Genomic DNA, 27,265 nt, shown 5'->3' on the forward strand with positions numbered 1-27,265 from the left:
TTCTTTTCTTCGGTGGTGATACGTATGTATCGGCGCCCTTTGCCATCAGATGGGAAAAAAGACTTGGAGGGCGCCGGACACCCTTGGGCCCAGTGGGGGGAAAAGGGCCGCAAGACTGACCCTGCTCGGCAAGAGGTATCTGTATGCCACTTAAAAGAGTTTCCCTGGCGGGAGAACCCCCTGGTTATCTTTTTCTACCAATAGACTGAATCAGTTGAATACATAGTTTTGTTCTGTGGGTATTTGGGAGGGGGAAGGGGAGGGAAATATACCTGGCATGTTTGGGATGCTTCAGTGGGTGGGGGTGGGAGGGTCCAGTTTTATAGCTGAATTCGCCATGAGCACTTCACAGATTTCCATCAGCAGTTGCCACTCCTTTTATAGTGGTTTACAGCAAGGTACGCATGTACGCGATTAGCAGAATAAAACTATAGGGCACTATGGGTGAGCAGATAGATGCATCACAGCTGCTTCAAGAAAACCATGTAAATCCTAGATTTTCAAACACGTTTGCTAGTAAATGGGCGGCATATAGGATTTTCTTGTCATACTCCTCACATGCCCGAGGTACAGCCATACTAGTGAAAAAGCACACTTCTTTTACACTGGCGGGCTCTGATGTAGACCCTCAGGGGCGATATGTGCTTGCTTGGGGTCGATTGGGCACGGTCTTGGTTACGCTGGCTAGTTGTTATGGACCCAACACGGATACTCCTGAATTCTTTTCGACCCTCGGGGGCAGGATCGTGAATATAGGGTCAACTCACATTATTTGGGGTGGCGATTTTAATGTGGCCCTTGATCCAGCATTGGATAGATCCAATACGGCGCCCCATCACTACACTCATGCGCAGGAGGTTATGCAGGGCATAATGATGGAAGGGGGGCTAATTGACGCGTGGCGTCACATTCATCCTCAGACTAAATCAGGCACACATTACACAACTTATGCTATCACATGGGCTAGACTAGACTACTTTCTGGCTACGAGGGGCCTGGGGCAGGCCATTCGGAATGTTACTCACCCTGCTAGAACACTTTCAGATCATTGCCCAGTGGTCTTGGCCCTTCACCCACCGGGGTATGACAGACCTAGGCCCAGTTGGAGGCTTCAGCCTGCAGCGTTGCTCGATACTGTTTTCCGTCAAGAACTGGGTGAGGAAATTCTGGACTTTTTTCAGAGAAATAAAGGATCAGTTGATAGTGTTGAAGTGATCTGGGAAGCCTTTAAAGTAACGATTAGGGGGTTTGTATTTCTAAGAGTTTTGGGGTTCTCCGAGATATCCAGAGAACATTGAAATCCTTAGAAAAGGAGCTCTTCTCCTTAAGTAGTACTCTCGGCGTTGTATAACCATGACTCTTGAGTTGCATAACATGAAAACTAGGCGTTACCCTTGGTGGTAGGTAACCAGAACTCTTGAGTTGCATAAGGCAATTGTTGCCGGAGGGCATTCTGGGAGTTGTAGTCCGCTCTCCTCCAAGCGCACCAGGTTCACGGAAGTGGCATCGTGGGAGGGAATCCATGTGCGGGAGGGGATTCCTGACACCGATACAATGCAATGGAAACCCCACATCAATAAGATGCTTTTGAATCATAGGCGTGTGACTGGGGCAATAGGTAGGGAACATCGTCGCTCATGTAGCAGACCTGTTGCCCCAGCGCTCACGATCTATGCAGCAAGGGCAGTAAGTTCCGCCCTGTATGGTGCGGAACTTTGGGGGGTTTGACAATATGCAAGAGATCAGCAGTTCGGAACATAAGTTCTTGAGAGAGCTTGTGTCCCTCCCCTGCAATGTTCCACTCAAGCCCTTGATGAACGATATGGGAAGACGTTCTTTTAAAGACATTGCTAGATTAAGGCCATTGCTTTTTTGGGCTCGTTTGTTACAAACCCCTGAACTTGCTTGCTATACCACCGCACTTAAGGAGGTAATTGGCCTGGATTGTAATCATAGGGTCAGCTGGGTCAACGACGTCAAAAAACTTGTGTTCACTCTGGGTCTCAGAAGCTGTTGGGAAGGCCAGAACCCGCCTAGTAAGGATGAGCTCAAAAAGGCATACTGGCTTTGGGTTGATATGCAGGAACTTAGCAATCCAAATCTGGGGAGGATGGCAGATGAATTCTACCAGTTCAAACAACATATTTCCCTAGAGCCGTACCTCGATTTTATCAAAATCCCAAGAGATAGGGCACTTTATATACAGTTTAGAGTAGGCTCTCTTTTGGTACATGAGCTTACTGCAAAATGGAACCCCCCGCGCCAGACAATTGCGGACTGCCCTTGTTGCGAGGCACCAAAAGAGAGTGTGGCTCACGTCATGTTTGTGTGTGTGTCCAGCGTATTCAAAAGCTAGATCAAAGTGGCTCAAACCAATTTGTAGACAACTGGGCACTACAGCTCACACCTCTGCCCTGCGGATTTTGAAATCAGACTCTAGAGCTTTCTTTGTATGTGGTGTGGCGAAGTATCTTGGTTGTATTTGGTTTATCAGATCCAAATTTCTGCGCAGGGAGGTGTAAAATGAAATTGGAAATGTGATTGTGCTCCTTATGTTGGCTTTTCCCATATTTTTATTCGTTTAAATGACATCTAATAGCTGTATATGAAGTACGTCTTTTTTATTCTCATTTTAAGCAAATTTATTTATTATAATCTGTTAAAAATTGTTAAGTATATAAATGGTGTTTTTCTGGGTATGAAATTGTTACTTTACTAACAAAACAATTGCATCCTTTTAAACTTCTTTTGGATCCATTGTATATAATTGTGCCACTTTTATCGTCTTAATGATAATTCTGCTTTTATGAAATTTGTTTATCGAAATAAAGCTACTGAATACTCGTTACATTTACTGACTCTTAGTGCAAATTACGCTGTATGAATACATTGGGTTGTAGACTAGAAAGGGCAATGCTGTTTTTGTATCGGAGCATTTAATCCAATTATTACTTCATAATTGATATTCGATGTGGACATACAACAAAAATATAAATCAATATATAAATATGCTAAAAAAAAGTATAAATATGGATATAAATACAGACATAGATAAACATCAGTATGAATCCCATATAAATATATTGATAAAATCTCCATAAATATATAAATATTCAAATATATAGTGCTGTATTGTGCAAAATTGCATTCAAAATATCCATGTGTACACATCAACACATCATAGAGTACAAAACCTCACCGCTTTTTTTGAGAATTATAGGATGAATCCCTTTTATTCAGTTTGCCATTCATTCTCAGCTGTTTGATCTTCTTGTTTGTACCACTGGCGTTACTTAATTACCCCTGTTTATCTTATTTATTGATTGACCATTAATTTATATCAATTGCTCTTTTATCTCTAATCCAACCAACTTCGTATCTATCTTGTATTAAATTTAAACCAACATTAGATAACCTCTCTATTGATGGATGTCTTTGTGCAAAAAAGTCCTAGCCTAAAACACAAAACCAACGAACGAAAAAATGTGTGCAAATTGTGCCAAGTTAAAAAATTGGTAGTTAAAAAAGAGAGACTATAGAGGGAATCTATTATATACAGTACATGTGCTTTTTTATATGGTTCTCTATATTTTCAGGCGGCTTTTGGTTCTTAATCATGTTTATATTTTTGACTAGTATCTAGCATGTTTTAGCTTTCAAAGAATTATTCAGGTAAGTCTGGTTGCCACTAGAGGGAGATACAGCTGGCCAGCTTCAAACCATAGCACACTCCATAACTTTTAGAGACTTGCATGTAGTTCCTTCGAACTATTCAGTCCATTAGGGTGCTTACTATCTAAGTTTAGGATGTAATACATCTCTAATGTTCTAAGGGATTTCTCCCTGTCACCTCCTCTTTTGTTTTTCGGAACTGAATCAATGAGGAAATATCTAAGATCTTTAGGGTTGCCTTCATGCTTCTCCTGAAAGTGGCGTGCTACCGGATATGACTGGTCATGATTTTTAATGGCACGTATGTGTTGGAGCACCCGTTTATGCCCCGGTAAAATGGTGCTCCCAATGTATCTTAATTTACACGGGCACTCCAACACATATACCACATGGTCTGTCTTACAGTTCAAGGCCTTGGTAATCTCATTGTTTGGTCAACCAAAGGGTGTAGAGTAATTGGTAGTAGAGACCCCATATTGACCGGCTTTACATACCTTACATTTAAAAAATCCATGTCTTTGCGCCAACCAAGATACCTTGGCTGGCATACCACATGGGTCGTTGTCCACCAACATATCTTTCATGGATGCACCTCTCCTGTATGTTATAGCTGGGTGTTTGGGGACTGTTTTTCCTATTATGGGGTCCTGTTTGATGAGATACCAATAATGATTTTTCTCACTGCTCCCTCCAGCCGATTATAATCCAGAATAAATATGAAATCACCTGAAGTTTCATCAGGGGCAGTTTGTTTGGGTTTGTCTATTAACATTCCCCTGTCAACCAGATTACATTTAGTTAAAGCTTTTTCTAGACATTTGTTGCTGTAACCTCGTTCTTTAAACCTACTAATACATTCCTGCTGTGCTGACTTTAAGGCTTCACAATTGCTGCAAATTCGTTTTATGCGCAGTAGCTCACCGTAAGGAATGCTTTGTATTAGGTGATTGGGATGTGCACTACTGGCATGTAAAATTGCATTACCTGCCGTAGGTTTTCTATGTAATTTAGTCTCCACATTCCCCTGATCTATATACACCTCAACATCCAAAAATACTAGATTGGTACTACTTATACTGGCAGTAAAATTTAGATTCAAATCATTTTTGTTGAGTGCATCAATGAACTCCCTTACTTCCTTTTCCGTACCACGCCACACCAGAAACAGGTCATCAATGAACCTCCACCAACATTTAAAAAATGTTTCTAGTGTTTCCGTGTATTTAGCCATGAGAACCAGCTCCTCCCACCAGCCCATGTGTAAACACGCGTAGCTAGGAGAGAAGCTGGCACCCATCGCCACCCCACGCAGTTGTTGATACAATACATCTTTAAACATAAATATGTTGTTTGTTAAACACAGTTCAACCATGTTGATTATCATTTTGTTGTGTTCTGCATATGGGGGTCCCCTTCTTGCCAAGTAGTACTTCAAGGCGCGTAGCCCATCATTGTGCTTAATGGATGTATAAAGTGAGGTTACGTCTAAGGCAATTAGAAGATAATCATCATGCCATTGGAGAGTTTTTTATTTTGGTCAGAAAGTCCCCTGTATCCTTGATATAAGAGGCCAGTTTCTGAACATGTTCTTTTAAAAAGAAATCCACATATTTGGAGGTTTTTTCAAATATGCTGTTTTTGGCTGATATAATCGGCCTTCCAGGTGGGTTTGTTCTATCCTTATGTACCTTTGGTATAAAGTACAATATGGGCATTGATGGATTTTGTGTCCACAAATATTTGTACTCATCCGTTGTTAATAGGCCCATTTCTCGCCAGGCCATCAATTTGACACGAAATGCTGATTGTACTGTACTCCAAGTCATTTTGTTACTTTTCCCATAGCAAGATTTGTCCTCCGAGTGGTTCATTGCGTCCTTCAAATAATTTTCCCTTCCTTCCCGTACCCCCCCCCCCTCCCCCCCCCCCCCCAGACCACGTTTCCGCCTTTGTTGGCGTTTCTTACTACTACTTCTTTGGTGTTCTTGATTTTAGCCATTAATTGATGGTATTGTAGCTTTTTATGTTCTTTCTGGCTTTTGTTGTCACTTTTTGTGCCGATTTGTTGAGGTTTTTTAAGTCTAAGATAACCTGATCTTGAAAACTGTCAATTGGGTCCTTCATTAGTAGAGGGTAGAATGTGGACGGTGGTTTGAAGGGAGTTTGACATGTCTTACATGGCTCGATTACAATATTTTGCGAATTTTCACTCAGAGTTTCACTGGCCTGATTGCCCTCTTGCATTAATTGATAGAGAGTGTTTACCAGTTCCTGTGATTCCCGATTTGTATTTGAGTCCATCTCCCTCTTTTTTTGCATTGATGTTATATTCGTTATGGAAGATACTTCTGTATTTGATGCTTTTTTGGACTGCGCATGGAATTTCCTAAGTTTCAATTTCCTGACACTTTTATAGATGTCGACCCTAGATTTGGAATAGTGAATGGAGCTTTCTGGGCAAAAGGAGAGTCCTAAAGCCAGTAGTTGTGTTTCCGCAGTGTTGAGAGTCATGTCCATCAAATTTATCACAGTCGCTTCACTGCATTCTTTCATACTGGTATATTTTACTTTTTCCAATATTTCTTCAGTTGTTTCCTTTGTTGTTTTTTATTGGTTCCTTCGCCGGTTGCCTTTTCTTCCCTCTCTCCGTTTTTTGCTCCTCCCTGATTTCCGCTGGCCTGTTGCTTCCTCGGCCTGAGCGATTGGAGGCGCTCCATGCATAAAAAAATCGACTTCTTCAGTTAAGGAGTGTCTACGTGGAATTGTTGATTTTGTTTTGTTGCGGGCCTCCATTTCTGGCTCGCTTTCCACGGTTGAACTTCCCTCAGAAGCTGATGTCAAATCTGGGTATTGGCTTCCATTATCAGCCCTTTGTTTATTTCCGTTATTGTCAGCTTTAAGTGCGTCAAATTTTCGGGCAAATGTAAAAATTCTTCCATACTCCTAATCACACCGATCTCTGTGAAACTTGTATGCTTTGCGTTCTCTTATCACATCCTCCTCTTTTTTTAAACGTTTTTTCATATCAATTTTTAATTTCTCAATTTCTTCCTGCTGTTCCATAGTTTCAAGTTCCTTAGTTAATGTATCAATGTCCTCCGTCAGTTTAATACAATCCTTCTCTGCATTTTTTGACAAGGATAAACAGTAACTTTTCGTGAAGAATCCAAATTTGTCTCTGCCCATTCGTGCATCATTTCGCGATCTGGTGCTTCATAGCTTGGAGCAATAAGAATTCTCAAACCACGGGGAACCCTCCCCACGTCTATGTATCGTTAAAGTGATTTGGCTTCCCACCATCATTTTTGTTCCGTTCTTAATAATTTCTCCAATTGTTTGCATTTGTCTTTTATCCCTGCATTTTTACCTAGTGGTGCTGTTTCCTGGGTAATGAAGTCTTTTTCAGGCACATTGTCATCACTAAACATGGCCGCCTCATATATATATATATATATATATATATATCATGTGATCAAGAACCCTTGGAGGTTTGAAACGCATCATGGCAGCTATGCACTCAAAAATAAACTAAAGAATAGCACTGATAAACTGGAGTTTGTGCCTTTTTTGGTTCCGAGGATTGAACCGGGAAAAGAAAGGAATATGGAGGATATAGATATATATATATATATATATACACACACACACACACACACACACACACACACACACATATACATACATACACATACAAACACACACACACACACACAAACACAACATTTGAAATGGGGAAAAAAATATTTCATCAGTATTGCTCAAATTTGAGCATTATGGACAAGTTCCATAAGTTTCCATGTCCGTCCATATCCAAAAAGATGGTTGATATGGAATCAATTCCACTGGAGGCTTCTTCGTCCAACTTTTTATTGAATTATTTGTATCAAAAACAGATTGCAATCAGACTAGCTAAAGTGTTTCATTCCCTAGGACTTTATCAGGGTTGGACAATTAGACTGGCAGCCCATGGAGAAGGGGCAGGAACACCGAAGAGGAAACAGAGTGTACTATACCACCCAAAATGGTTGGACTCTGCAATGACACTAGGCATATGACAACACATTGTACTGCATGGTGATATGTGATTATTTGTAATTATCCAACCCTGATGAAGTCATAAGGAGCGAGACGCTTTGGATGGGCTGATTACAATCTGTTTTTGATACAAATAATTCAATACAAAGTTGGACAAACAATGCTCCCGTGGAAATGATTCTATTTGAACCATCTTTATTGGTTCTATATGGACTATTTAAAAAACAAAAATACACTTAATAAAAACAATTGATTTGAATGTTTAGCTTCTTTTTAAAAATATTAAAATATTTAAATTATAGACCTTTAATCAAGTTTACTACAAATTAAATAAAAAGTGATTATCTTTTAGAATTATCGCTTTACAATTATTTGTACCTTAAATTAATATATTTACATCACGTAATATTGAATACACATTTCATTTGCGGAGTTAATGTGCTGCAACATTTTATTTCCTTAATTCCAGGTTAATATTAGTTAGCTTACATTTGTATAATACATTCCTGCTTCGATCCCTCCATTATCCTTTTCAATCCAACTAACAGACTTGCATATCCACCCCTCAAATTAACTCCTATTTCCACGAATCCTCTTTGGGATCCAGAGAAGCATGCTACTCACCGAAAAGCACTTTGAAGGATCGTGAAGGGCAGTAAGCGCTATATAAATACAATTATATTAAGAATATATCTGAATTAAAAATAACAAACAATTTCGTTTCTCAATACCCTCATATGTAGCTTTCCACCACGGTGGCAGAGATCTCCATTAACAGGAGAATATTTACAAATAGCAACCTTACATTCAAATTCTATAGTAGCCTTCTCATTTGAGGTGATAGCGACATGAAAGTCTAGACCTGGGTGCAAATATTCACTCAGAAATTGCAACAAATAAGTGGAGAATTACACCAAAGTTCTTTTGGCAGTTCTCGTCTTCTCTTGAAATGTTGCTTCCACAGGAGCGTTTTCCTTATTGCTGTTAAAAAATTTTTAAAAGACGTAAAGTCTACAATCCATTGTCTCTTTATTATAAAGAAGATAATTATTGACATTCACTAGAGACAGCTTTCATCCCAAAAAGACCGTGCCAGGAGATGCATGCATTATTGACTGATTGGTATCTTTTCCACATACAAATGACAAGAAAGAACCTGTAAGAGACCAGAGTATAAAAGACAACTCATGAAGTAATGCTGTGGCCTACCAAAAGGAGCTTGCCTTCTCACACATTTTTTATGTTTACCTGCAGGTCCTCCTCATCACGAATCAGTTGTTTCCTGGGAAAAATCTGATTGGCTTGAATGCATTCCAGGCTCTGGTGGCCCTCTTCATCCTGAAGAAACACAAATGTAATTATGGATAGCAGTACTAGCGAGGTACATCATCTTGTTCTTTCCTATATTCATAAATGTTGCCCAAATTCATCAAAGATATCCCCAAATATAAAAGGGCATGACTGAGGTGCAATGTGCACAGTACACATTCCTATGCTTTGGTTTAATTAATTTGTCTTCTTTTAGGCATATTTGATATAAGATCAAGCACGCAGCTCATATACTTAAGGCAAATCAACAGGCCTCCACCTTGAAATTACGTTTAAAATAAGCACAAAGGTAAGTAGGGAAGCTAAATGAACAAGTTACTTATCTTTGATGATGCCTTATCTGGTACAGATGATCTACTCACAGATACCCTACCATTGAATTATCCGCAGGCGTCGCACTGGATTTGGAATTCTTTTGCTAGCAGTACCCCTTCGCGCCGGTAGGTGGCGTCGTCCACAAGAAGGGATGTGCTCATTGTCTAAATAGGAGCCACCCTAGCACACAGACGTTGGTTTCTTTTAACAACTTTTCACGCCAGGAGTGCGGAGCCACGAAGGACACTGCACTGGTGTGGAAAACTACAGCCCTGAAAGGCCAACAGCACTCTTCCTAGAAATCAGGTAGCAGAGCGAGGAGGGAAGAATGAGTTGATCAGTAACGAATCTGCAGGTAGACAGAGTCTCTACTAGATAAGGAGTTATAAAAAGGTAAGTAACTTGTTCATCTGAGAGAGATTAATGGCCACAGATTCTTTACCATCCAATAGATAGCCAAGCAATAGCATCCCCAGAGGTGGGTCAGTGGACCAATTTCATACGAGGAAGTCCTGCAGGACCGAACAAGCAAAATGGCCATCTCAACAGATCTGACTGTCCAGGCAGTAATGCATTGCGAACGTGTGCAAGGAGGCCCACACTGCTTGACAGATGTCCAGGACTGGAAATCCGTGTGCTAACGCAGTGGCCACAGCTTTCGCTCTGGTGGAGAGAGCACGCAAACCCTCAGGGGGTTGCTTCAAAGTAAATCCGTAGAAGATCTTGATAAAGAGCACAATCCATCCGGAGTAGGTTCGCTTCTCCACAGTACGCCCTTTCTTCACTTTGACATACCACATGAAGAGTTGGTCGTCCATCCGGAACTCATGTGTGGTCAAGGTAGAACGACAATACTCTTTTTGGATCCAGCTGGATAGGACGCTCCTCTTCCTTGGAGGGATGCAGCAAAATGTAAAAGTAGGCAGAGTGATGGGTTGGCCTATGTGAAAGGGAGTGACCACTTTTGGTAGAAAGGAAGCTCTCGTATGAACCACCAGTTTGTCCTTGGTAGATGTTGAAGTAGGGAGGCTTCGATGATAAAGCCTGAAGCTCACTGACTCTCTGGGCAGATGTTATAGCCATGAGAAACGCTGTTTTGATGGTAAGGAGCCCGAGTGGACAACTGCGCAAAGGCTCAAAAGGAACACACATAAGAAAAGTGAGGACGAAATGGAGGTCCCACTGGGGCATAATGAAAGGGGGATAGCTGGTCAGGCAACCGCAGCAAAAAAGCAGAAATAGCAGAGAGATAGCCCTTTAGAGTGCCCAGGCCAGAGCCCTGCTGGGCAAGAGAAAGGATGAAAAGGCGAACCCGAGAAAGAGGGGCAAAAAGGCAATTGATCTGTCTTTTTGAATACCATACCACAATTTTCCCCAACGGTAGGTGTATACCATCTTGGTGGAAAGTTGTTTGGCTGCCAAGTAAATGCTGCAGACTTCGGGAGAAAAGTCTAAAGCTGTCAACTGTCGCTGCTCAGTCTCCACGCAAGTAGGCGAAGAGTTTACACTTTGGACTGGGTGACCCTCCCCTGCCGCTGCAACAGAAGATCCTCCCAAAAGGGCAGCCTGATCGGAGGATTGATGGCCATGCTCAACAGCTAGGAATACCAAACTCGCTGTGCCCAGTCCGGAGCCACAAAGATGACTTGGGCCCGGTCGTTCCTGACCTTCTTTAGAACTCTGGGAAGAGAGGTATTGTCGGAAAGGAGAATAGGAGGCCTGAGCTTGAGACAAAAATTTTCTTCGAGTGAGAGCCGCCTTGGAAACTCCAGCGTAGAGAACTCTGGACGAACAAAGTTACTTACCTCCGGTACCGATATATCTGTAGGAGACATATTAGTTTTAGATTACTTACCTTAGAATTACCCCCAGGCGTCAGACTGGCTCCAGAGAATTTTTTTCCTAGCAGTTCCCCTGCGGGTCTGTAGGTGGTGTCAGTCGACTCCGCGTTTGTCGTCGGCGTCCTGATTTGCCGGGATTACCTCGCGTGATCTACTTGGACATCACCCTCGCACGCTGACGTCAGTTCTTTGCACAACATTCCACACCAGAAGCGAAGAGCCATGCAAGACACTGACCACTGGTGCACAAAACTAGGGTCCTGAAAGGGTGCCCCTAACTCTAGAAGTCAGTTTGCAGAACAGGGAGGATGGGTGGGGCGGTAAGGAATCTATAACTAATATATGTCTCTTACAGATATATCGTTACCAAAGGTAAGTAACTTGTTCATCTGAAAGAGACTATTAGTTATACATTCCTTACCTTAGAATAGATAATAGATACCCCAGCAATAGCAACCCCGGTGGAGGGTATGCGAACTAAGTTCACACCATAAAGTCCTGGAGAACTGAACGGCCAAAAAAACTCTCTCTCCGGACTTGGCTGTCCAGGCAGTAGTGTTTCGCGAACGTGTGCATGCTCGCCCACGAGGCTACCTGGCAGATGTCACTGAAGGGGACTCCACGCCCCAAAGCAGTCCTGGCGGCCGTCGCCCTGGTGGAATGGGCATGCACTCCTACTGGAGGTTGCTTCTTTGCCAAGGAATAACAAATTTTGATGCAAAGAATGACCCACAGAGGGATGGTCCATTTTTGCACGGCCCTACCTTTCTTGTCGCCGACATAACCAAGAAAGAGCTGGTCATCCACCCGGAATTGTTTTGTGCGAGCGCACGTTTTGGATCCAGACAGTGGAGCCTCTCCTCCTCCTTTGAAGGAAGCAGGGGCAGAAAGAAGGTGGGCAAAGTGATGGTCTGGCCAATGTGGAAAGAGGCAACCACTTTGGGGAGGAAAGAAGGACAAGTTCAAAGGACAACCTTGTCCGGAAGAAGGGCAAGGAAAGGAGGTTTAGAAGACAGAGCCTGAAGCTCACTCACCCTGCAAGCAGAGGTGATGGCAAACAGAAAAGCAGTTTTTAAAGTTAAGAGTCAGAGGACAATTATGTAGCGGCTCGAATGGAGCACACATAAGGTAAGTTAAAACCAGATTGAAGTCCCACTGGGGCATTATGAAAGGAATACGAGGAAAACGATGAGTAATGCCCTTAAGGAATCTATTTTCAATAGGGAACTTGAAAAGAAAAGGCTGATCAGGAAGCCGAAGAAAGGCTGAAATAGCTGATAGATCGCCCTTAAGGGTGCCCAGAGCAGAGCCCTGCTGGGCCAAAGAAAGGAGCAACAAATGAAACTCAAACAGGAGCAGAAAGGGGATCCACACCCTTTGCTGTGCACCATGCCACAAATTTGTTCCATCGACAGGCGTATACAGTCTTAGTGGAGGGACGCCTGGATGCCAAGATAACATTACAGACTTTGGGAAGAAAGTCGAAAGCGGTCAACTGTTGCTGCTCAATCTCCGCGCACGGAGGTGGAGGCTGGACAGGTTCGGGTGGAGGACCGTCCCCTGCTGCTGCAGAAGATACTCCCGAAGAGGCAGTGTGATCGGAGGATTGATGGCCATAAGTAAGAGCTCGGGATACCAGACTCTTTGTGCCCAATCTGGAGCCACAAGGATGACTTGGGCCTGGTCGTGCTTAATCTTCTTCAGCACTCTGGGCAAAAGTGGTATAGGCAGAAAGGCGTATAGAAGACTGCAACTCGACTCGTGACAAAAAGCATGGCCGAGCGAGCGCCGCCTTGGAAATTCCAACGCGCAGAAATGCTGACATTGTGAGTTCTCTTCGGTGACATATAGATCTAACCAAGGCTGTCCCCACTGCTGAAAGAGACCTTGCACCACCTCCGAGTGAAGACGCCATTTGTGATCCATCATGCACCTGCGGCTGAGATCGTCCGCCCAGGCGTTCAGGGAACCTGCCACCTGTTGAACCACCAGAGTTATGCCCTGATATTCCAGCCATGTCCAGCGACGGAGAGTCTCTTGACATAGGGTCCACGACCCCACCACGCCCTGTTTCTTGCAGTACCACATGGCGGTGGAGTTGTCCGTGAACACTTGCACTACTCTTCCCCGGACAGAGGTGCAAGACGAAAGGCCTTCAATGCAAGACAAAATGCCCCTAGCTGCAGAAGGTTGATGTGGAGACCGGACTCCAGTGGAGACCAGAGGCCTCTGATATTCGCCTCTCCCATATGGCTGCCCCACCCTAGAAGTGATGCATCTTTCACCACTGGGAACTCTGGCTGGGGAAGGGAGAGGGATCTGCCCTGGACCAATGCTGGTTCGTCTGCCACAACTGCAGTTGGTGAGCAGTGCCCTCAAAGATCTGGACGCAATCAGAAAGATTCCACTGATGCTGTGCCCACTGGAACTTCAGGTCCCACTGCAGAGCCCGCATATGCCACCTGGCATGATACACCAGCAGGATGCAGGAGGCAATGAGGCCCAGCAGCCTCAGGGTCATTCTGACCGAAACCCGGGATAGGGGCTGAAACATCGGTATAATAGCCCAAATATCCCGGACTTGCTACTCGGGAGGATATGCTGAAACTGTGGTCTCTAGAACCACTCCTATGAAAAAGACCTTCTGAGAGTGAATCAGGTGTGACTTTGGCACATTGATAGTGAACCCCAGCGAGTGCAGGAGGTCTCCCATAGTCTGGAGGTGGGCAACGACAACCTGGGGCGAGCCCGCCTCCAACAGCCAGTCGCCGAGATAGGGGAAGACTGGAACCCCTGATCTGCGCAGCTAAGCTGCAAACACCGCCATCACTTTCGTGAACACCCGAGGGGCACTGGTAAGGCGAAAGGAGGGCACAGTAAACTGAAAGTGCTTGTGGCCTACCATGAACTGTAGGTAACACCTGTGGGCCGGCAGGACGGGGATGTGAAAATAAGCGTCCTGCAAGTCCAACGCTACCATCCAGTCTCCTGGGTCGTGGGCAGACAGGACCTGAGCCAACGTCAACATTTTGAACTTCTCCTTCTGGAGGAAACAGCTGACGTTCTTGAGATCCAAGATAGGACGCAGGCCTTTGTCCTTCTTGAGCCCCAGAAAGTAGTGAGAATAACAGTCAAGACCTACTTCTGGGGCACTCACTCGATAGCCCCCTTGGCCAAGAGAGCCGTACCTTCCTGATGGAGAAGGGCCAAGTGATCCTCCGACATGCGATGGAATTGTGTTGGCATGGATGGAGGGGGTAGTCTTGAAGGGAAGGGAGTAGCCCGTTCTGACAATCTGCAAAACCCACCTGTCCGATGTGATGGTTTGCCAGTGAGGGAGATGATGGCAGATCCTGCCGCCCATTGTCAACTGGTGGTTCTGAAAGGACAGACTAGGAGGGTTTGGAGGCTGCTGCAGAGGGTGCGCTGGTGAACTTGCCTGCCCGCTGGCCCACTGACCCACGACGCTAGGTTCCACGTCGTCCCCGACGTGGGACGTGCGCAGGCCTGTAGCTCTGGGCAGAACATGGCGAGGCACCCCTTCCGTAACCAAGAAAGGGGCGAAAAGTAGACAGGATGAGATGAGAGGTGGTAGCGAGGCCAAAGGATCTGGCCGTAGCCCTAGAATCCTTAAAGCGCTCGAGTGCATTGTCTGCTTTGTCACCAAACAAGCGATGACCATCAAAAGGGCATGTCCAAAAGACATCGCCCGAAAAGCCAGTGGACCTCAGCCAGGCGTGGCGTCGCAGGGCTACGGATGTTGAAATCGTCCGGCCTAGTGAGTCGGCAGTGTCCAGCCCACACCTAATGGCGAACTTCACTGCATGTCTGCCCTCAGCAACTGCACGGGAGAAAGGCCCGGGCCTCCTCCGGACACTGTATCTCACACAGAGTGGGAATAACTGCCCAAAAGACATGCAGTGTTCACAGTCCCAAGCTGGCGGAAGAAAACCTCTTCTTCCCAAGATGATCCAGCCTCTTGGATTCCCTATCTGGGGGATCAGTAGGGAAAGCGCTCTTAGAAGTAGAGTCTTGGACCACCAAGCTCTCAGGGGTAGGGTGTTGGAAGAGGAAAATGGAGTCGCTCGGGGCCGGGCGGTGGCGTCGGGCAATCATCCTATCCACAGGAGTCACAAGCCTTGAATCCGTTCCGAGGACGGGACATCCCTACCTGCACCAGGAGTCGAACAACTCGAAAAGAAGTCTACAAAAGTAAAAAAATAGTCAAAAAGTGACTAGAGGAACAGCTCTCTATGGAACTGCGCTGGCTGGCGCGGAAAAAGAAAGAACTGACAGCGCGCGATGGCGGCGTCCAAGTAGATACCGTGATTTCATCCCAGCAATCACGACGCCGACGACGAACGCAAAGTCAACTTGCGTCACCTAACGAAGCGCAGGGGTACTGCTCCGAAAAAATGTTTACGGATCCTGTCGGAGGCCTGGGGGTAATTCTAAGGTAAGGAATCTATAACAAATAGTCTCTTTCATATATTGCATGTTCTCAGTGGTGGTGAACACATCTAACAAAGGATCCCCCCACTGCTGAAAGAAACCTTGCACCACCTCCAGATGGAGATGCCATCCATGATCCGCTTGGCATCTCCAACTCAGTTTGTGCACACTGGCATTTAGAGATCCCGCCAGATGTTGAACCACTAAAGAAATGCCCTTATGTTCCAGCCAGGTCCAGAGACACAGTTCCCTACCAAAGGGTCACCAACCTCACACCGCCCTCCCCCTCTCCCAGATGGCCGCCCAATCCCAGGAGTAACGCATCTGTCACTGCTGTCAGATCTGGTTGGGAAGGGAGAGGATCGGCAAATGAACCAATCGCGGTTCGTAAGTCAACAATGCAGTCTTCTGCAGTTCCCTCTGAGATCTGGACCATGTTGGAGAGATTCCCCTGATGCTGCGCCCACTGGAACTTCAGGTCCCACTGCACAGCATGCACATGCTAGCGGGCATGTGTGAAAAGCACGATGTAGGAGGCCATGTGGCCCAGCAGCTTCAGAGTCAGTCTCACCGAAATCCAGGATAGGCTTAACATTGGTATCATAGCCTAAACATCCTGGGCTCGCCATTCGGAAGAATAATCTCGAAACTGCACTGTGTCCAGAACAGCTCCGAAGGAGCGTCTGAGAGGGAGTCGGGTGAGACTTTGGCATGTTGCTGGTGAACCCCAGCCAGTGCAGGAGGTCCACCATAGTCTGAAGGTGGGAGAGGGCAGACTAGGGCGAGCCCGTGTTCAACAGCCAGTCAGCAAGATATGGGAAGACTGGCACTCCTGATCCTCACAGATCAGCTACAACCACCACCATCACCTTGGTTAACACTCGAGAGGCGCTGGTGAGACCGAAGGGAAGAATGGAGTACTGAAAATGCTTGTCACCCACCGTGAACCGCAGATAACTACTATGGGCAGACAGGACGGGGGATATAAAAGTATGTGCCCTGCAAGTCTCATGCTACCATCCAATCTCCCGGGTCGAGGGCATACAGGTCTGGAAGAACGGCCTGACAACATCTACCCCCATAATTGACCCTTGCATATGGTCTGACCACCATTTATTAAAATTTACGTTGATACTCCCCACCATTGGTAAAACCCGCACGGTCGAAGGCGACTTTGCTAGGAAATGGAACGCCATAAATAAAAAAGATTTCCTTGACACCCTGGCCAGCACAGCCCCACCACCTGGTCTCGACATCAACGCAACTTAAGCAAATCTCTCTGACTGGCTACTCGAGGCCAGCAACAAGCACACACCCCTCAAAAAAGTTAATCTGGCCCGCCATGCCGACGCCCAGAGATGGTTCTCTACCGAGCTTAAATGTCAGAAACTGGCCTTGCGCCAACTAGAGAAGCAGTGGCGACAGAAGTACTCCCCTGACAAGAAACTTCTGTATACCACAGCGCGGAAAGAATATATGAAGGCCATCCTCTCAATCAAAGCTGCCAACTTCTCCGCACGTATCCTTAACTCCAACAAAAGCTCCAAAGAAACATTTGCTATTATGAATGAGCTGTCCAACCCAGACAGAATCCTTCCTAAGGCTACACCCTCCCAAGCACTGTGCGACTCACTAAATGACTATTTTATTGAAAAAATCAACACCATCAAAGCCAGCATTCCTAAACACTCCCCCAAAATGACTTCTTCCGTCATGCACAGCAACAACTGCATGCTCACCTGCTTCCCAACCATCAGTACCGAGAGCTTTCAGGACCTCCTAGCGAAAGTCAAATCAGGAGCTCCCTCGGACTGAGGCCCACCTCACATACTTAAAGACTGCCTCTCAGTTTTTCCAGACCCAGCCCTCGCCCTCCTGAACGAGTCCCTCTCTTCCGGCCAAGTCCCAATGGCTTTCAAGCCATCGTGGTTCCTCACCTAAAAAACCTGGAGCTGACCCCACGCTTCTGACTAACTACCGTCCCATCTCCCTGTTCCCTTTACTGCCGAAAGTACTAGAGGCCCTTGTAGCTAGATGCCTGTCCAACTTCTTGGAAGAATCAAAATACCTCGACCCTCACCAGGCGAGGTTTCGGCCGGCTCACTCCACTGAAACTGTAATATTTGTTGTCCTAGATACACTCTGTGACAACGCTGACAAAAGCTCCCCCCAGGCACTGGTATTACTGGATCTCTCCGCGGCCCTTGACACGGTCGACCACACTATTTTGGTAGACCGTGTCAGGCACGCTGGCATTCAAGGTGCGGCCGCTAGCTGGCTCACTTCCTTCCTTGAGGACCGGTCCAAGGCCGCCCGCCAAGGCCATTTCACGGCCCTTCAAAGTAAAACTATGTGTGGTGTTCCACAAGGCTCCGCTCTCTCCCCTCACCTTTTCAATCTTTACATTCTCCCCCTGATGCAGTCCCTCAAAGACAGGAAGGTGACTGTCTTCAGTTACAGGGATGACCTGCAATTAATCTTCACGGTTGACAACTCGCACAGCTCAGTCACCGAATTTCAGGCCACCATGCTGCACATTCAACACTGGATGGACCACAACCACTTTAAGTTAAATCCTGGCAAGACGGAGCTAGTCCTCACTGGGGACAGTCATAAGTTCTGGGGCCCACACTACTGGCCATCAGAACTAGGATCTCCGCCCACTCCCTCCCCCTCGGCTAAAACACTAGGAGTCACCCTAAACAGTGATCTCTCACTGAAAACTCAGGTTGGCTCGGTCATCTCTAAATGCTTCTTCCAACTGCGAAAGATCAGGAAGATTCATCGCTTACTCACGCAGGAAGCCTTGATCCAGGTTGTGATAGCTACCATCCTGTCATACCTGGACTATGCCAACTCTGTGTACCTGGGTATGCCAATCTATCTGCTCAAACGGTTGCAGATGGCCCAGAATCACGCAGCCAGACTGATCTTTCGACAACCCAGATGGCAACCAGCAACCCTCTACTAAGGAAATTGCACTGGCTCCACATCCCTCAACGTTGTGTTTTCAAAACAGGCTGCCTGATCTTCAAATCTCTGCACGGTCAAAATCCCAAATTTATAAACAACCTGATACTCAGGCACACCCCCTCTCGCAACCTGCGCTCTGCTCACCTTTCGCTCCTTTCCACCCCCGCGTTCAAACGGAAACGTCAGGGAGGCCGCAGATCTGCAACCCTCGCCCCCAGACTGTGAAACCCCTTCCCTTTGGAGATCCGATCTTGCACTGACCTTCTGAAGTTTAGAAGGACCCTTAAAATATGGCTATTTGCACAAGCCTACAACTGACATCTCCATAGGTAACGGACAGAGCCTTTCACAGCGCCATGAAACCACCCGGTGTACGTGCACTCTACAAGTAATTTTTAACATTATCTCAGGACATGAGCTAGCATAAGCATTTTAATCTTGAGGAAGAAATTGAATGGGCGCAGGTCTACAATAGGACAATGGCCTCCGTCCTATTTGGGTATAACACAATATTAGTGGGAATAACAACCACGATCCACTTCTGGCATCAGCATCATCTCTACAGCTCCCTTGGCCAAGAGAGTCGTCACTTCCTGGCGTAGAAGAGATACGTTGAGCATGTCGCAAGTTGATGGCATGAGGAGGGGTAGTAACAAAGGGGAGGGAGTAGCCGCTTCAGACGATCTGCAAAACCCAACTGTCCGATGTTATGGACCGCCAGTGGGACAGGTGATGGTGAATCATGCCGCCTACTGGGTTCCCATGATGGAAAAATGGCAGGGGGCGTACTGACCCGACCACTTGCTGCCCGACACAGGGTCTGTGGGTAGCACATCCTTGGGTATGCAGAGGCTAAAAAGTGTGCGAGATGGCAGGGGGGGGCATGTAGACCAGACTGGAAACCCCTTCCGTGGCCACAAAAGGCTGACTGGGGGTGGCGAAGGGCCAAGGAAAGGTTCACGGACCTGGCCGTGGCCTTGCTGTCCTTAAAGAGCTCCAGCACCTAATATGCCCGGTCTCCTAAAAGATGGGAGCCATCAAAGGGCACGACCATAAGCGATGCTTGGACATCCCCAAAAAAGACAGTCTTCATTCAACCAGGCATGGTGTCATATAGCCACTGTCTATGAAACAGCTCTACCTAGTGAGTCGGTTGTGTCTGGTTCAAATCTTATTATTATTCATTTTTTTAAATAATGTTTTATATAGTGCAAACATGACCCTAGAGGTTGTCAGAATGCTTAACATTACATACGTTGAAGAAGATGACGTCTTATGGGGGAAGAGATTTTCATATAGAGTTGTGTGCCGTCTGCATACAGGTGACATAGAATGTTTGCAGCGTTCAGTGCATTTGCTAGCGGTTCCATGAGTAGATTGAAAAGAATGGGTTTAAGTGCTGAACCCTGTGGAACCCCTAGAGTGACCAAGGAAGGTTAGGAGAGTGATTGCTTCATCTTGATTTGTTGGGTTCTGTTGTTAAGGAAGGAGGTAAACCATTGTAACACGGTACCAGATAGGCCCATCCTTCGTTCCAGAAGGGACAGAAGGTTGTCATGCTTAACCGTGTCGAAGGCGGAGGTTAAGTCAAGAAGTAAAAAGAGGCATGATTCATTCTGGTCTAGCATTTTTAGTATATCGTCCATCATATAGGTGAGAGCTGATTTGGTGCTGTGACCCTGCCGGAATCCGGATTGGTGTTGGTCCAAGAGATTGAAATTCTCGATGTGGTTGCATAATTGAGTTTGCACTCATTTTTCTAGTAGTTTCGCCAGAGTGGGGATGTTGGATATAGGACGGTAGTTGTTGAGATCAGAGGAGAGGGAGTTGACTTTCTTTAGTATGGGTGTTACCTGCCTTACTTTGAGGCATTCAGGTATGGTGCCTTGCCTGAGGGAGGCGTTTACAAAATTTGTCTACAAGGCGAGAAGTGAATTTTTTATCGTTTTGAATAGGGAAGGAGGTAGAGGATCAGTGAAGTAATAGGAGGGGATAATCGCAAGAAGGGTGATATAGATGTCGTTTTCAGAGTAGGGCGCGAAGGTGTGTCAAGAGGCATTGTTCATTGGGGTTCCCGTTGGTGTACTAACCTGATACTTGATCTGCGAGTAAAATGTAGATTCATGGTCGGTAGTTTCAGAAGGGGCATCCATACATAGATTGTATGTCGCATTCAATGCTTTTAGTTTTTTCAATGAAAAAATTGGCAAGCTCCTCGCAGCTAGGGGTAGCTGACACTCTGAGTTCCGTAGAGTTTGGTGTGTTGAGCGATTGTTGTTTGACTATTTCAAATAGTTTTTTGGGGCGGTTGATGGCATGGTTCAGCTGGGTTCTTAAAAAGTCTGCCTTGACCTTTAGGATTCTCCTGTTGTATGTATTCCTTAGTGCTCCAAGGTGATTTAGGTTAGGTACGGAGGGTCTCGATCTCCAAATTTGTTCGGCTAATCTTAGATTGTGCCGGTCAGAGTTCAGTCTCTTTGAACCAAGGTTTGGAGATTTTGGTGGAAACATTTTTTTGTTGGAGAGGGACAGTTGAGTCAAGCATATCAAGAAAAATGGAATTGTAAAAGACTGAGGTCATGAACATCTGTCATGCCTGTCTGGGGGATCAGATCAGTGCTGCATTGGTTTGCTAGGTCGATACGGTTGGTATTTTGGATATCCCTTTTCCATGGTTTTGTTTTTTTGTTGGTTGGCATCTTATCGGAGTCCCCTCCATGATGATTGAGAAGAGAATGCTGTAATGGTCAACCAATCACAGGGGATAATGGAGTCTTGTGAGACGATGCTGGTTTTTGCTATAATGAGGTCTAATGTCTCTCACTTGTTGTGGGTTGGACTGTCGCAGAATTGGGTCTTATTGTGAACCTAGCTGTCGGCAACAGCCTGGGAAAATACGGTCCAGGCCTCCTCCGGGACAGTTAGCAGCACCTGCACAACTGTATCCCACAGAGCGTGGTAATAGCAGCTCAAAAGGAACACTGTGTACACGGATTGTAGTGCCAAAGTGGTGGAAGAAAACATCTTCTTCCCTTAGGTATCCAGTCCCTTGAAATCCCGATCTGGTGCTGCACTTGGGTATGTGCCAGGATTTACATGGTTGTTGGAGGCTTGGACCACCAAGCTCTCGGGGTGGGGTGTTGTGTGAGTTAGTTTGGGTACCCTAGAGTGGGGGTTAGTGGGGGGCTGGGCTTGGACCAAGTCGAACATCAGTAAGTGACTCAATGAAAGGGAGACACTGTTCTGATGGGGACATTCCCGGATGAAGCACTTCTGTCAAGACATTTGTTTTGACTGGCACCAAGGGCAAGCTGAGGTCCAGGACCTCGGCCACCCTCCTCACCACCACTGCGAAGGACGCTCACTCCTCCGTAGCCACGGTAGGGAGAGAAAGCATGCCAGTATCTGGAGAAGTGTCCAGTTCATTGGCTTCAACCAGATCCTCACACCAGTCCAAGGTGTCATAAGGCTGGTATTACTTAGGGTCCAGTGACTCCTCCCATTCCTCCCAGAGTCCTAACCAATAAAAATAGTGCTCAGACTCCAGCCTGAACGCTTGACTCCAGTCGAACGACGCCACTCTGAGTCCACATCGGAGTCAAATATTAGAATGGTGATGGTTGCGCCGGAAGTGTTGACATCAGGACCGGGGAAGGTTGAACTGGCACAACCGGCAACAATCAGTCCAGATCCAAGAATGGATCCTAGGAGCCAGACTTGCACCCAGTCCAGAGCCGCTGGTGTGGAACAAGAAGGGTCCCATTCTGAATCCTCGGGCCTGAAGGCGCACCAGAGGAAATGAGCCGCTCAAATATGAGGTGCATGGCTACATAGAACTTTTTTAGGTGGACAGGGATCCTTGCAGCTCCCAGAAACTTGGAGAAGCCAAAGCGGAGCCAGGCCTCGAATGTGGATGCTCCCTTGTCGGCCAATGGATGTGGAGAAGTCGAAGATCTCTTCGACTTCTTCTTGTGGTAGTGTGACTTACCCATGTGACGCGACAACTTCAAGTGAGACGAGGATCGCGGACTCCATGGCTGCGCCAGGGACCTTCCTCTCGACCAGGACCTCAAAAGTCACGGCGTAGATGTTGAGCCACCAGGAGGTTGCAGGATCGCTCCCTCAAGGCCTCCGGGTTCCTGGCGTGGCATTGGTGCAGGCCTTCGGGTCGTAGTCCTGCTTCAGGCACCAAAAGCATACAAGGTCTGAAATCGATCAGTGACAGGCACGGAAGAGTTTGAAACCCACCTCCTTGATGACATCCCTGCCACTCCAGGAGGAAAAACCTCAAAGATTTGACCAAAGTTAAAAAAAAAAAGTTTAGTAAAAAAAATGACTAAGTGGTTGCTCTTCACCGGGTCTGCGCTGACTGGCGTGGAAAGAAAAGAACTGATGCCAACATGCTGGGGTGGCATCTATATAGGCACTGCACACATCATTTCAAGCACGACCGCCGCCATGCGGAGCCAAATGACGCTACATATCGGCGCACAGGGAGATTTTGGTCACAAAAAAGTTTCCAGATCCAGTCTTACACCTGGAAATAATTCTAAGATAAGGATTCTGCAGCTCGAAGTCTATCAGATCTACAAATCAGGTTAGGAATTCACCTGTGACTATAGAATGGTAGTGTCACCACCCATTTCCACAGCACATGTTCCTATCCATGTAAGAGTTTGTTCAAACTATTTCAGTCGTGTTCAAAGCTTTGGTTAATCTTTTTATGACACCTATATGCAAGTCTGTTGATCATGATGGATTAAACCAATTAATTTTCAACTGAGGCATAAAAATAACTCACTTGTTCCACACAAATGAAGTGGAGGTCTTAATTTAGAAACCCAATCTATTCATAGAAGCTGGGGCTTGCAAAAACATCTTTGCAGCAATTTCCCTAAATGGATAAGTGAACGAGTAGCAGATACATCACCAACTGTGAATGACAGCACCATTTGTTTCCACGGTATAAAATAATTCTTTATTGGAGAATTTCAAATCTTGATTTTTTTTTTCTTTGCATTATAGCTGTTAAACACATTTAACCTGTGTTTTCAACCCATTTACGTATTTTTTGCATGCCAGTTTATTGTACACTACAATACGTAATATATAAACGCAAAATTAAATCCAACAACAAAAACACAAAGGCATTAATCCTGGCCAAGAACCTTAACTCCCCAACTGAACACGGGCATCCATGGAGTCAGCCAGGGACTTAACATCTTTGAGCTCGCTTCAAGGAACTCTAATGATTACTGACATCTTTCACACACCCACAGTCCTAATGAAATGTCTTACTCTCAACCTGCAAAAACCAAAGGAAATGATGGACGGAGTGTTGAACATTGCAAGCACTCACCCCCAGTCAAGAGATCTGGGTTTAATCCATCACCGTTCTTTAGCCCACTCTGCCACCCCAGTTCAGACATGGCCATATGCAAATCAGTCTGACCCTGTGCCTCATGGGAACAGTCCAGCCCGAACTGCCAAGCCATGTCTTCCCTGGACCAGAATCAAGCATCCTAGGACCGGTTTCTGGCATTTGTCACCCCGAGTGGGAAGGGTATGCTCAGACGTGAGTCCCGTGCTCTCCATGCCATTGGAATCAAGCTATCCTGGCTGAAGAGGGGTGAAACCCTAGGTCCTAGGATGCTTGTTTCCAGTCCAGGGAGGACCTGGCTTGGCAGTTCGGGCTGGACTGTTCCCATGAGGCACAGGGTCAAGACTGATTTGCATATGGCTGGGTTCAAACTGGAACGGCATGGTGAGCAACAAAACTATGGATTTAGGCCCAGATCTCTGTACTGGGGTGAATGTATGACATTGTTCTGCATTCTGTCCATCAATTGTTGTTTTTGCATTTGTCACCCCGAGTGGGACGGGTATGCTCGGACGCGAGTCCCGTGCTCTCCATGCCATTGGAATCAAGCTATCCTGGCTGAAGAGGGGTCAAACCCCGAAACCGGTCCTAGGATGCTTGTTTCCAGGCCAGGGAGGACCAGGCTTGGCAGTTCGGGCTGGACTGTTCCCATGAGGCAGAGGGTCAAGACTGATTTGCATATGGCTGGGTTCAAACTGGAATGGCATGGTGAGCAAAAAAACGATGGATTTAGGCCCAGATCTCTGTACTGGGGTGAATGTATGACATTGTTCTGCATTCTGTCCATCAACTGTTGTTTTTAGGTCGAGGACTACCGGTCTGCCGAAGGCAGAACCGGAAGTCGAGATTTAATGTTTCCTAGAGTGGCTCCTTAGCCCGCCTCTCTTTTTGCCTCTCCTCCATTGGCTGGCTTCCTAAACGGAGGCCCGCCATTAGAGGAGAGAGCCGTCCCTCCAAATAGGCTCCGTCTTTTTCAGATTCGGGGGCGTGTTCCTTGCTGTTCTTTCCACTTTTTAGCCACGCCCTTTTAGAACAGCAGGAACACGCCCCCGAATCCGAAAAAGTTTCGGAGCTTCCATCTGCCATTGTTTTGCTGTCCTCTGGCCGTGAGGATCTTCGTGCTGTTGTGAGTATAGTTGGCGGCGCTGCCCTTCGATGAGCAGGGATCCGCACCGTGCCTTGGACGCCTTTCCCCCTTGTTAGACTCTCTCTGTAGGTGGGGCCCCTTACAGAAGCAGGAAAAGGCGATACCCTGAAAGTAATTTATTTTCCTTTGTTTGATGCTTTCAACTACAACTCTTGTTCTTATTTTAGAAATTATGAACACAGAGGGCGGAGAATAAGAAAACTACATTCTTTATGAGTATAAAGAGACTATTCACTACTCCTCTAACGGGAGGGAGAGCCTGCGCCCTTCCTCCCAGAAGCAGTCCCTCCTTTTCTAGAACGGATGTGGTTCGCACTGGTGTTCACGGTAGAGGGGCGCCACGACCAGTGTACAGTGAGTGCTTGGAGAACTGCGCAGGAAAGTGGCGCCGGGCTACACTGTGATACAATTAAAAGCGACCCTACCCTGGTATCTGTGTATTCCTTTCAGCTTTATCTGCACAGCTCATATCTAAATAATCAAACATAAATAACGCATTCTCCGTAGGTACCGATCCGATTTCACTTCATAAAATGCTAGTTCCTGAATGAAAGTAAATTATCTTTAAATCCATTTGAGGGGTGTCCCCTTTAATCGGCGTCTAACAAGTGAATATACACATATGTTGTTGTAAAAAGACGTAAACCAATAATCTAAAGTGTAGGTGTATATATATTTGTATAAAAGTGCCTGGCAGGTCTCCTTGCTTCTGTCCATTAAACGTTGACTGTCACCTTCCGTATCTATTACCCCCCCCCCCCCCCCCACACCCCCCTCTTGGCGAGTTAGAAACGGAGGCGGACACAGTGAAGCAAAGTCCTAAATGACAAGATGTCGCCAAGATAAGAAACTGGGCTCCGCCCTCGCATCTCTCATCGACCGCCAACAGTTTAACCTGCGTCTCTCGTTTCGTGTCCATTGCTTTTAAAAAACCTGCCCTCGGGGCTTTAAGTAGGCCGGGTTCCTCCAGGTCTCAGACTTTTCCGTAATTAAAACCGACCTTGAAACAGGTCCTGATTAGGCGCTATATTCACGTTCTGAGCTTTACAGGAAAAACACTAATCAGTTTCTGAACAATGGCTGTAAAACCGGTTAAGATCACGCATGTCAGCGATGTTGTTCCTGCGTGCGTTTCACATACTTGACTTAATCTGGCCTTACATAGGAGAATACACCTGCAATTAGGATTGTAAGAAAATGTGGAGCGGTGCTGCATCACTGCCCCAACATGTCCGAATGATGCAATGTGAGAAGGAAGGCATTTATAATATCATTCATACTGTAACATTGCAACTACAGGTCACTCGCAACTACAAACTAAGCCAGGATTAAAACACAACATGCACAAGAGACTACCTCACAACATCCCTCTCCCTCACTACATCACTGTTTCACTACCTCACTCTCTCACTACATAACTCTCTCTACCTCACTACTCCACTCTATCTCACTACCTCACTATCTCACAACTTCTCTCTCTCAAAACATCACAACTTCACTCTCTCTCACTCACTACCTCAATCACTCTATCTCACTACCTCACTCTTTCTATCTCACTAACTCACTTTCACTCTCTCTTTCACTACCTCTCTCTCTATCTCACTACATCACAACATCACTCTATGCTTATATATCACTACCTCACAACATCCCTCTCCCTCACTACCTCACTCTTTCACTACCTCACTCTCTATCTCACTACCTCACTCTCTATCTACCTCACTCTCTATCTACCTCACTCTCTATCTACCTCACTCTCTCTCACTACCTCACTCTCTATTTCAATACCTCACTCTCTCTCTGCTAATGCAATAGGTATCACATATGCAAAAAAAAAGTTAATGGCAATAGAAATGACAATGCCATTTATTTAGGGATACAAAAATGATTAAAAAAATAATGAGCAATACCAATAGCTCTACCTATAATATTGCCGAGACCATTGCATTGTAAATGCTTGTTGCATTTGTCACCCAGAGTGGGACGGGTATGCTCAGACGTGAGTCCCGTGCTCTCCATGCCATTGGAATCAAGCTATCCTGGCTGAAGAGGGGTGAAACCCCAAAACCGGTCCTAGGATGCTTGTTTCCAGTCCAGGGAGGACCTGGCTTGGCAATTCGG

The 27,265-nt window shown here is 46.0% G+C and overlaps 1 protein-coding gene across 8 annotated transcripts in view; it reads right to left on the bottom strand.

The window, feature by feature from the left end:
* Positions 1-27,265, bottom strand: part of MTMR3 (myotubularin related protein 3) — a 1,575,327-nt gene that overhangs the window by 1,226,863 nt on the left and 321,199 nt on the right. For all 8 annotated transcript variants that reach the window (XM_085633882.1, XM_085633880.1, XM_085633884.1 and 5 more), the window contains one exon: positions 8,956-9,045. In XM_085633882.1, the coding sequence (XP_085490008.1) occupies positions 8,956-9,045 (90 nt within the window). The remainder of the gene's footprint in view (positions 1-8,955; positions 9,046-27,265) is intronic.

This window comes from Triturus cristatus, chromosome 11 (assembly GCF_964204655.1).
Source record: "Triturus cristatus chromosome 11, aTriCri1.1, whole genome shotgun sequence".
Taxonomy (NCBI): Eukaryota; Metazoa; Chordata; class Amphibia; order Caudata; family Salamandridae; genus Triturus; species Triturus cristatus.